This window comes from Dermacentor silvarum, chromosome 4 (genome assembly GCF_013339745.2).
Source record: "Dermacentor silvarum isolate Dsil-2018 chromosome 4, BIME_Dsil_1.4, whole genome shotgun sequence".
Classification (NCBI taxonomy): domain Eukaryota; kingdom Metazoa; phylum Arthropoda; class Arachnida; order Ixodida; family Ixodidae; genus Dermacentor; species Dermacentor silvarum.
Window position 1 is genome coordinate 97904319 of NC_051157.2, and position 12132 is coordinate 97916450.

The following is a 12132-nucleotide window of genomic DNA, read 5'->3' on the forward strand; positions in this document are numbered from 1 at the left end:
AATAACATGTCTCTATTACACTAAGGCTCTCTATTGAGAAAGCATAGTTTTGATGGCATGTTTCCACGAAGATAAGCAGTAAACTCGTCTAAACTGCCACGCAGAACACACTTCTAGTGTATCTGCAGCGTGAATTTTCATAGTACCTGTGCTGTAACCAGGGCCCTACCCGGAATTATTTTTGGGAGGCGTATTGTGGGGGTAAGGGTGGCCATTTTGACATTTCGATTCACCTGTTTTCATGTGTGAATCAAGCACATCGCCGACATGTGGTAGTGTAAACATCTAATACATGAATTGTCGTGTACATATAATATGACATACATGCAAATTGTGCTGAGCAGTATATCACTTCAGTGATAATTTCGTGGGGTTTTGGGGACTCCATAACCCTCCCTCTAGTTACAGGCCTAGCTATAGCCATGCCTGACAGAAATTCCTTGTGTGTGCTTTCTCTGCAGATGACAGACCCATAACATGAGATATGCGAAAGAGTAAAATTAATTGCTTGCGTGTGGTCAAATATTCTGAGTTTCATGCACTTCAATCAGAGTAGTGCTGATAAAACCAGGTCCTAAAAGTCTTGTAATTTACACTAATAAATGAGTTTTGGTATATCTTGCATGCCACATGCTGCTTTATTATGTTGTGCGTTCTCACTTTGCATACAGCTCCATTGTGTCAGAGTGGGTACTGCATTACTTTGTCTTTTTTTTTTTTTTTTTTCCAATGTCAGTTTACTTTGTGGCATGACTCATGAGGCAAAGTTAGAATATGAGAATGAAGTCCCAACTCTTGAATGAATTTTCCTGCTGTGTCTACTCAGGTGTGTTTCTCTCTCGAAGAATTAAAATTTCAATTTCATTTAATCATTTTTGTATTTTTAAATGATACAGTTTATTTCTACTGCCTGATTCTTGACCCATCTTGTGTTGTATATGTAGGTACATGCAACGACTATATCCCCTCACAATTCTCTAGGAAGAGCAGTGAAGTGGGGCTTGCGTGTCTTGTGTAGACAAAGCTCCGCAGTTGGTAAATGCAAATGAAGCGCATTCCCAAAATTTTCTTAAGCTTTGTAACACATGACAGAATCTGCTACAAGCTTGGATAGAAACAATTCACATAAGTATTTTTCTATATTTTGTTTATATTATTGCTTACCCTGTGTACTCGTGGCACTTTTGTCGAAACATAGTAGCCCGCCCTGTGTAACTTGTTTTCCATAGGTTGTAACCCAGAATAACCACGTTGACTAGTCAACGGTATTTATTTTAAGTTAATTCTCTCTCTTAGCATGCTTGCTATTGATTTTTGCATATTCTATACAAAGTAGAATATCTATATGAAAGAGATGGCCTAATTGTTTAGTTGTGACAACACAGAATGGAATGGCGTTGTTGTTGTAGTTATTTATTTATAGAAACAAACCTGAATGCAAGTTTGTATAGCACATAAACACAGGATTTTGACCCACTGTCAACTCGGAAGTGTCATAATGCTCACAGAATTCAGCCCGTGAAGTACATTTATTAACCTACAATAGTCGCATGCGACATGTAAATCGGGTGAAATAATGTAAATATATTAGCCACGGGAAATAAACTGCGCTTTAATTTGCATGAAATGGCAGCCACAAGTCTCAGAATGGCCTTTTTTGGCGCAAGCCTGCCTGATTTATGTTTTCAAGGTCAATAAGCGCACTGCAGAGAAGTGGACTCAATAAACAAATATGTGAAGGTCTGTTTTGTGCCGTGTACCTTGCCGTGTAAACAACGTACCGCGATCCACGAGCGGCGCAGTCTCGCCCGCCTATCAGCTGCGCGTTGCCGAGCCTCCGCGCTCGTCGGTTGCGCGATTGCGCCGCCGCCGCACACCAGCTGCCTGCGCGGCGCGTCCGGCAACACTGGCAACGTTGCCGCCTTGGCAAGCGTCGGCAGCGCGTCAGGTCGCTTGCCCAGGCTGGCTTCGCTCGGGTGCCGTTGCCCCACTGAACGTTCACCTGCCGCTCGAGGACAGCCTGTTTGTGATCGCGCGTCCGATCTGCCGCACGCAAGGTCGGGCCGCATGCGCGGGGCCTGAAGCCCGCCGGAGACCATGGCCTACCAAGAGCCGACGACGCGGAACCTCAATGGCGGTGCGTCCAACGGTGTGTCGAGTAGCCTGCTCCCGCAGCCGTCGTCCTACCTGTCGGGCGGCGGCTACGGCGGCGGGGGAACGCTGTCAGTGAACCGCACTCCCGCCGATGGCCAGCCGCCGCCGCTCAGCAACGGGCCGTCGTCCGCGACGCCCGTCGCGGGAGATTCGCGCTTCCCGGCCACCCATCCGCTCAGCGGCTCCAAGCACCTCTGCTCCATCTGCGGCGATCGAGCATCTGGCAAGCACTACGGCGTCTACAGCTGCGAAGGCTGCAAGGGCTTCTTCAAGCGCACCGTGCGCAAGGACCTCACGTACGCTTGCCGAGAGGAACGGCGCTGCGTGGTGGACAAGCGGCAGCGGAACCGCTGCCAATACTGCCGCTACCAGAAATGCCTCGCGTGCGGCATGAAGCGCGAGGCCGTCCAGGAGGAGCGCCAGCGGGCCAAGGACCGCAACGACAACGAGGTTGAGAGCACGAGCGGCGGTGTTTGCGTCAGCGTCGCCGTCGGAGGGCCGGGCTCGCCGGATATGCCGCTGGACCGTATCCTCGAAGCCGAGATGCGCGTCGACCAGCCGGCGCCGTCCGTGCTGGTCGCGGACGCGGCCGCGTCGGGCCGCGATCCCGTCAACAGCATGTGTCAGGCCGCCGACCGGCAGCTTCACGAGCTCGTGCAGTGGGCCCGGCGGATTCCGCACTTCGAAGAGTTACCCATCGAGGATCGCACGGCTCTGCTAAAAGCCGGCTGGAACGAGCTGCTTATCGCCGCCTTCTCTCACCGCTCTGTGACCGCGCGAGACGGCATCGTTCTCGCCACGGGCCTGGTGGTGCAGCGGCACAGCGCGCATAGCGCGGGCGTCGGCGACATCTTCGACCGCGTGTTGGCCGAGCTGGTGGCCAAGATGCGCGATATGAAGATGGACAAGACTGAACTCGGATGCCTGCGCGCCGTAGTGCTCTTCAATCCGGACGCCAAGGGGCTCCGCAACGTCGCCAAAGTCGAGGCGCTCCGCGAGAAGGTGTACGCTGCCCTCGAGGAACACTGCCGGCGCCACCATCCGGAACAGCCGGGCCGCTTTGGTAAGCTGCTGCTGCGGCTGCCCGCTCTGCGCAGCATCGGCCTCAAGTGCCTCGAGCACCTATTTTTCTTCAAGCTCATTGGAGACACTCCCATCGACAGCTTTCTGCTCAACATGCTCGAGGCACCGGCCGATCCCTAGCCCTCGATCTTGAAAGGGATCCTGCAGTCATAAGGTTCGCGACTGCAACATCGCCATCAATATAATAACGTCTGCAGTGCCACGGCTGTTGCAGTTGTCGTGTTTGCAGACTTGAGTCACTGGGAAATGTTTTGTGCGATGCTTTCGACCTCAGTGTGCCAGGATACGTTTGTTACTCCGCACACAGCAGTGTGCTGGTAAATAGCTGCTGTGTGATTTTGAAGGCGAATGGACAACAGTCATTGTGTATCCCTGCTTGAGCTCGTACTGTAGCTTGTTGAAGGTTTCATTTACATACGTACGTGAGGTACAGCTGAGTGCAAGCTTGCATGACAAAGCGTCTCTTGGTGTTTTTTGCGCTAAGTGACGTAGCAGTTACTGTACCATTAGCTTATGACAGGAGCACCTTGGAAACGTTTCCAGTACCTCTGCCACATACTTTTCACCACCCTCACTGAGGAGGAAGGATTGTTGGCCATCTTGCCAAGAACTGTGTTCCAGATTCTTTGCCATTATTGTCTACTGCATGTTGGTGGTCACTCTATATCAATGTTCGAACATATTTAATGGCTGGTTCCTCACGGAGCACTTGTATGTGTCATGATAATGTGAGAGAGTTGGATATTGAATGTTGCTAAGGTTTGCAGTGCCTTCTCCGCAGCCCTATAATTTGCCATGTTGAAAAAAAAAAATATTGCTGCATATCCTGTTTTAATTAGCTTGACTAACAGAATTGCGCTCGCAGAATAGCTAGCTGTCCTATGGTCTGTCTGCACTGAAGTTTTCTTGAACCAATGTGCCATAGTGATTCTGATATTTTCGAAACCTATGGGCCTTTGCTTCTTGTTGAATGCACAAAAACACAAACTTTATTCCTTATTATAGTCAAACACGAAAGCAACTAGCTGATATTCAGAACACAGTAAAAAATCACGCTAACTCAAATTTTATTTTTGGTGCTAAAAGTTCACTTGTTGCATGTTTGTGCTTGTGCGAAATTGGCAGGCTGGTGCTGCTGCTGAATCCTATGGTGGCACCATCCATAGCCAAGTGCTACTCAAAACATGCAGCATTTTATGGTGATATAACTAGTTTAATCACTTTTAAATGTGCAGCGGCTCAAGGTCAGATAGTTGTATTTCGTTTAAGCTGCTGGTTCCGAAGTTGTAATTGGCTCTTAGCAATTAAGTCTTGACACTTGTCCAGAGCTCTTATGATTGGTATGCCATACATCAAGCATAAGGTTTCCTACAGTGCATGATAGCATTCGTAAGAGGCCTGTGGACTTTTAACTGACTCATTGCTGTAAAAAGAGTTGCTTTATGTGTAGGAAAGCATATTAGTGGTGAAGAAAATATATTTTTCCTGTTTCGTGATTTTAAACTTAGCGTTTTATGCTATCAAATGCAAAATGCGTGTTTCACCATTGAAGTGTTCTGTAAATGTAAATTTATACCCTGTGGTTTAGACAGGACTCATTGGCATTCGTGCAGCATTTGCATATAATGGTGTAGTTTTGAACTGCAGACGAGTCATGTATAATGAATTTTTTGGGGGGTGAAAAAGATGTTTTTAGTGTCAGGTAGGAAAAATACTTGTAATGAGAAGTATAAAATTTCTTGCAGTGAAAAGTGTAAACATGATCACGGGGTTGTTTGTGTACAAACCACTGTTAAATGTTTGCGGAAGTTTTAGCAGTTGCACTTGAGCTGTTGCTAGCGGTCTGATAGTTATGTATGCCTATTTTTAGCGTCCCGACGTGGCACCCTGTTAAGAACAGGTTCTTGCAAATGTTTTTATAATTATTGAAGATGGACTTGCATGAGAGCTGTGCAGTTATAAATGTAAATGTAAATTTATACCCTGTGGTTTAGACAGGACTCATTGGCATTCGTGCAGCATTTGCATATAATGATGTACTTTCGAACTGCAGACGAGTCATGTATAATGAATTTTTTGGGGGGTGAAAAAGATGTTTTTAGTGTCAGGTAGGAAAAATACTTGTAATGAGAAGTATAAAATTTCTTGCAGTGAAAAGTGTAAACATGATCACGGGGTTGTTTGTGTACAAACCACTGTTAAATGTTTGCGGAAGTTTTAGCAGTTGAACTTGAGCTGTTGCTAGCGGTCTGATAGTTATGTATGCCTATTTTTAGCGTCCCGACGTGGCACCCTGTTAAGAACAGGTTCTTGCAAATGTTTTTATAATTATTGAAGATGGACTTGCATGAGAGCTGTTCAGTTATAAATGGCGCAGCACTTGTAATAGGTGGCTGAAGCAAGAAGAATTGTGACCACAACAAGAGTTTTGTATGCATCAGCATCACCATATCTTGTCTGTTCAACGCTAAAGCTGAGTTTGGCAATTCAGTTCTGACCGGCGAGGTGGAAGAAGTTTCGTGAAATGGAAAAATTGTCACCGACACGGTTTTCTTAAAAAGAAAGTTTTGCAGTTGAATAATTCATCCTGGAGTTGGGATTGAGCTCAGGACCAATGCTTCTCTAGGGTGATAAGGAGGCTAGTAGATTGCAGAGTGAGGCCAAATTAATTGACAACTCAAAGCACAGGGGCAGTAATGGCAAATCAGTTCTGTGGTTTGCTTTATGACTTCGTTCTACTGTGACAATTTCCCTTCTACTAATGGCAATTTTCCCTTTCATGAGGCTGTGCTTATGAAATGTCACCAATTTGAGAACACCAGTGGCATGTCTTAAGAAGGTGTGTTGTTGCCTGTGCTTTATTTTTTGGTAGTAAGACATGTAAAAATAGATCTGCAATTTGGCAACACAGTTGTCTTCTGTAAGCAAATTTTCTGCCTCCCCCTATATGACCACCGAGCACTATGTGCTTATGGCATCTTTGTTTGCAATCTTGGTTTTGCTCATTTGGGATGGATCAGTGTGTAGCCTAAAAGAAGTGGGCATCTTACTCCTCTTTACTGCAACCTGCTGTTTCTGAGCCGTTTTGTGGTGGAGACGCACTTCATTGACAACTTTTCACGTGTGAGCAGCAGTGCATCATTCATTATTGTTCATGAAAGGAAAAACAATTCACCGATGATTACAATACTCTCTAATGTGAATTTTAAGTGCAGCTGTTTAGGTGTTTTGAATTCATGATATATTGTGGCAAAGTATTTGATTTTGAACGACAGGGTCCTCTTGGAAGCGGTGCTGAGCCTCTGCTCGGGCAGCTCGTTTAGCAGCAGTGGCAGACAAAGCATTTCCACTGGTTGCGTCACTCATTGTTCAGAAAGAAAGCGTTTACATGGGAAAGCATGACTAGCGCAGAGCGTGTTCTCTAGCGGCGGCGGCGCAGTGAGTCCAAACCACACCCCAGCGCTTTGTTTCCATATATGGTATCGGTGGACTCGCTCGCCGCATGCCTGGTCGCCACTGTGGAGCACATCTCGTGTAGCGCTCCGCTTTCCTCCTCACCCTTTTGCCATACTCTCCTCCTCCGCATTCCTCCTTGCGCTCTCTTTGCTCTCGCCGTCTTTCATCACCTGCTGCGCTCCGCATTCGCTCTTTTCATTCTTTGCCGTGCTCGGTTACGCCGAGAGGCACTGACGCTCAAAGCAGGAACCGGGTGCCCAAGAGCTGCGCTCTAAAATTGATATCCACCTGTAGCACGAACCTACAAAGGAAACCCACACGGGTTTCTCAGAAACCAGTGCGGATGTCAATTTTTCCTTCCATGAACCTTCCTCCACCTTGTGGAATTCTGCAGAACTAATTTGGTATAATTCAACGTTGTAATCATCGTAGAAGAGCATCACAAGATTTCCTTTACTTGCTGTACATGAAAAAAAAAAAAAAAAAAGCTGTTTAGGTGTTAATGTGAGGGTGAACCGTAACACTATTGAGTGTGCTTTATGTTCCCTCTTGTGTGGCAATATTGTGCAGGTGAGGAAAATTGTAATGTTATGTTGTCCCTAAGCACTGGAATTTCAGCACACTAGAGTGCCAGTCACATGAATCTAATGGAAATAAAGGAGACTGGTATGCTTATGAAATGTGTGTGAGGATGGGCGAGGTTTCATCCACCATATTTTCTTTTCTCTCCCATCTGTATAACCTATTTACTGCCAGTGTTCACAGCCACAAAACTATGCCTACCAGGCATTGACTGCAGTGGCCATCAGCCAACACTTTGTTGATATGCAGGCATAACTGCATTTCACACGAGGTCCACACCTGTTAGCAGTGAAGTGATGATGGGTAGGGCCCTTTTCCATCGTGGGTGTCTTGCGACGCTCTGCTGTATCGCTGAGACAAAAAGAATCTGTGTACTTTTTCAGGATGTTTTTAGTCATTTGGTAATTTACTGTGGCTGTGCCTCTCGTTGGTAAGCTCAAAACGGCTTTTCGGATGGAATAAGTGGAGATACTGCTACATGAATGTAGGTTTTTGTTGACTATATATAGACAGTGTTAAGTTAGTATATAGACTGTGCTAAGTCAGACTAATGCTTTGTCTCCATCCTTGCCTTTAAATGTGGCTGAACTAATGTAGAAGGCCCGGTCTCCTCTTTCCTCATACTGCCTATTTTTTGAAAGAGTACTAACAGAAAAATTTTGTCTCGTTTTCATTGCTTTATTGCATAGCTGCCGACACAGTAATTAGGCTGTGGAGCCTCTATTTCCCGAGAGGTCAACAAATGATTAATTACGCTACCATTTGCCAGCGCCAACGGGTGCAAGTGAACGCCGCTGTTCCGGCCCACAGCAGCATCACATGTCATCACCTTGTCAAATTTGATATTTCACTCCCTTTCCCCCCAATCACCATGTATATAAACGTGTTCTTTAACAGTATTAAACAAGTTGGTAGTTTGCACCACGTACATTCTTTAGTAAACTTCTGTCAGTGTAATACTAAGCACAATACAATCATGAATGTCCACCAACTAGCCCCGTTCATTGCTTTACCTTTTAATGTCTAGCAGCTGGTAGCAGCTGCCAATCACCGTACAGCAGATGACATGCCATCCTCCGATAAAGACGGCAAAGTGCCTCCTCTTCTCGTGACTGTGTGGCACGAGTCGCGTGCCCCAGTCCAAGGCAGGAACCAGGGAAATAGTCTGAGGATGGGGCATCCATCGTGGTTGAGCTCTCCTTTAGAGCGCAGTGCAGAGTGCTGAGGCCAGACATTGGCGATTTCTCATCAGAAATATGTTTTTTTAATTTGTGGCCCATCTCACTCATTCGCAGGATAACGCCACAGATGTGACCAGTTCAATATGTGTGCCAAGTGCAGTACTTCGGACGCGAAAAAGGAGACTTTCAACGTTATGAAGACCTGTTGTGGTGGTTTATTGTACCAGATACTAGTGACATGCACACACACACCAAGTCCATGCTCCCAATAGCTGAGTCCACTCAGCACTCGATGGAACAAGAGGGGAGGGAGACCGTCTCCCCCTGTGTTTCCTAGAGAAGTGTATAATTAGACTGGCCAATTTGATAGCTTTCAGCAACACGGTCATTGTATCACTTTCAACCACTTTACCAGGTTGACTGGCAGGCTCTTAAATTTGTGATACCAGGTAACCACTACTTCTGCTTTCGGTGGTGTGATGAGTCTCCTTTTTCATCCAAAGGGTACGCTGCGCTTGGTGCACATCTTGAACGGGTAGTATAAAAGGTGCTGTCATTAATTATATGTGGCACTCTTGAGTAATTGTGGTTTTTACCCTAATTATGAAGTTGACAGCTACCTAAAAAAGCAAGTAAATGTAGGACAAGTTTGTGTGTTGGTACTCCTTTGGTAAGCGTTGGATGCAACTGGAACGCCCTTTCCAGTTCATGGAAAGGGCGTTCCATGAATTGTTCCATGAATTGAGCAGAGAGGGAAACCCTGCCCAACAAATATAAATTATAGCTACGACTGTGCGCTGCTTAGATAAAAGTGGCCTGTCTGTAATGATCTTGAAATGCAAGGGTGCTCAGATGAGGCAATTTTGGTCTGCTTTGGAAATCTCGTGCATGGTAAAAGTTTGTACAAGTTCTCTCTTCTCTGGTGTCCTCCATGATGATTGCATTATAATCTACAGTGTTTATTAGTTCATGTTGTTGGGGTCTGTGCATAGGAAATGCTGTTTGTAGCTTGGGACTTCAGAGTACAGTGACTACCTGGGCCCACATTTTGTAAAAAATTTTTTCTTGAATAATTCTTTTCGTCTTTGCCACCAGCTTGTACTTGATCATGTGGTAGTTATCACTGAAGTCGGCTTCTCAACACAACACATTGAAAAGAATAGGATCGAAGGAAACAACTTCACAAATTAGGCTCATGAATTGCTAATCATTCGATAAAGTGTATGCACACATGTCCATAAAGGTCTGTGGAATGCCGAAACTACGAAAACGCTCATTCACTTTGTCGCCAAAGTGCTTGGGAGGTTTATGTGCAGTCTGTGTTAAGGAAGCGAGGTGTACTGCATAGGCCCTGCACGCGAATGCAGAATGTGCTTCTCACTTCTGGGCTCGGGCTTGGGTGCAAAGCATTTGAGTGCCCTTTGCAGTTACCATAGTCGAAAAACACTTTTGTAGACCTTCGCAGACACGATGGAAAATTTTATTTATTGGTAGCTACGAAAGCTTGTTCTGCAAGTTGGCTTTTCAGGATTGAAGTTTAGAAACAGCCGAAGACGAAGAAAAATAAAAGAACGGCCAAGGTCTTCTTGTGGCATAAGCGTGCAGCCTGGGATTGCTACATCGCTGCGGGAATTGGGACATCAGTGCCATTGCATTTGGCATGGAATTGCACATTGCAGTGGGGCCGCCCCTATTATGACATGCACACATGGGAGCACATTGCTCTTCTTAATTTTAGGCACCAGTAGCGCACCCAGGATCTCTGCCAGGGGGGTGTAGAGGGCGCGAGTGCTAAGCCGATTATGAGGCGCCCTCTATAGGATGTAGCATATAAAGGCTGTGCTGTGAATAAACGGGGGCACTTCTGCTGGGGACTCGGAGCGTGTGTCTTTACTCCGCGGCCCTCGGGCTTCAGCCTGCCTCCTCGGCTCGAACCCTCCCACCACATGGTGTCAGAAGTGGGATGCGTGGTTCCCGCGACTTGCCATGGCTAACAAAGACGCTCCAGTTCCTGCTCTCGCTGCCGCCAGTCTCCGGAGTCCCGCTCCGTTCCCCTTCGACGATGTCGGCGAGTGGCTGCCCTGGTTACGGCAATTTGAGGACTATGCCTTCGCCACCGGCATGCACGCAGCCCCGGACGAGACGAGGGTTAGGACTCTCCTCTACTGTATGGGCCCCCGTGCACGCATTGTCCTCAGTTCTCTCATGTCCGATGAAGAAGCGTACAAGTCCTACGCGGAAGTCACCGGCGGCTCACAAGCTACTTCGTGCACCCCGTAAACGAGTGTACGAGAGCTCTCGGTTCCACAAGCGGACGCAAGAGCCAGGCGAAACCGTCGACAGTTTCTTCACGGCCCTTCGGAACATGGTACGCAAGTGTAACTACCCGTCACCTGCCGTTGAAGAGCGTCTTGTTCGCGACCGTTTCGTCGTGGTTTGGCGGATTCTCGCCTTTCAGACAAGCTGTGCCGCACTCCGAGCCTTTCCCTGGACGACGCACTCGTGCAAGCTCGTCAGCACGAAGACGCCGAACGCGAAAGACAACGCCTGTCCCTCACCGCTGGGCAACCGCTTACGGCAGCTCACGTGGACGCGGCGACTTCGCGTAAACCCGCGCAGCGTGCACGCGGACGACGCAATAGACGGGACTCTGGCAACTTTGCTGACTTTGCGTCACGTGACCGACCCGACGGTTCGCACTCGAGCACAGAGCTGGCGAGGCTTTGAAATGCGGCCTAGGCCTAAGTAGGGCAATGCGGATTTTGCGGTCACGAGTTTCACCGACGGTCTGACTGTCCAGCGGCCAAAGCGGTCTGTAACCACTGCAAGAAGCGAGGCCACTTCGCGGCGGTATGTCGCTCAGGGAAGCGCCTCGGATCCGTCGAGCTCCACTCCGTCGCGGCGGTGGCCCGCAACGGGCGGTACGTTGAGGTGCGTGGTCAACGGGAACCCTCTCGTCTTCAAAGTGGACTCTGGAGCCGACGTCTCGGTGGTTCCGCGCACGTTTCCCGGCTGCCCAGCCGTCCTCGATAAGCCGCGAGGCGAAGAACTTTTCGGACCCGGGAAACAAGCCCTGAAGCTTCTCGGCACCTTCGACGCGGCGCTGTCTTGGAGAGGCAGGCAAGTCAACGAGCGCCTCTACGTCGTTGCGGGACAAGAGCAGCCACTTCTCGGCTATCCCGCTATCGTTGCCCTTGGGGTCGTCAAGTTTGTCGGCGCCGTCGCACCAGCTCTGCCGGACGCACCACCTCGTGAAGTCCCTCCAGCCCTTTTCCACCGGCCTGGGCACGTTTCCGGAAGAGTACACGATACGTATCAAGCCTGACGCGGTACCGTATGCCCTCAGCACAGCCCGGCGTATCCCGATACCGCTACGAGACGTAGTCAAAAAGGAGCTCGACAAGATGGAGCAGGAGGGCGTGATCCGGTGCGTCGACGAACCGACGGACTGGTGCGCGGGACTTGTCGTCGTCCCGAAGCCAGCGGGGGGTTACCGCCTGTGCGTTGATTTGACCAAACTCAACCAAGTCGTTCTGCGTGAACGCCACGTACTCCCGACCGTCGACCAAACCCTCGGACTTCTCGGTGACCGCACGCGTTTCTCGAAGTGGACGCAACTTCAGGCTTCCACCAAGTACGCCTGGCGCTGCGACTCCCAGAAGTACACGACTTTCAT

General features: G+C 48.4%; 1 protein-coding gene across 2 annotated transcripts; it reads left to right on the top strand.

Moving 5' to 3' along the window:
• Window positions 1-1836: 1836 nt before the first annotated feature.
• LOC119450411 (retinoic acid receptor RXR-alpha-B) lies at window positions 1837-7660 on the top strand. 2 transcript variants are annotated; one of them, XM_037713851.2, is made up of 2 exons: window positions 1837-5952; window positions 6334-7660. In XM_037713851.2, the coding sequence occupies exon 1, from the start codon at window positions 2098-2100 to the stop codon at window positions 3355-3357; it is 1260 nt and encodes a 419-aa protein (XP_037569779.1). In that variant the 5' UTR covers window positions 1837-2097; the 3' UTR covers window positions 3358-5952; window positions 6334-7660. The 2 variants fall into 2 exon arrangements, with proteins under 2 accessions (XP_037569779.1, XP_049521819.1); XM_049665862.1 differs by having other exon boundaries at window positions 1837-5137; window positions 5544-7660.
• Window positions 7661-12132: the final 4472 nt, after the last annotated feature.

What these genes read in the sequence shown, in the direction of transcription:
- LOC119450411 (XM_037713851.2), top strand. Translation starts at nt 2,098, where the DNA reads ATGGCCTACCAAGAGCCGACGACGCGGAACCTCAATGGCGGTGCGTCC.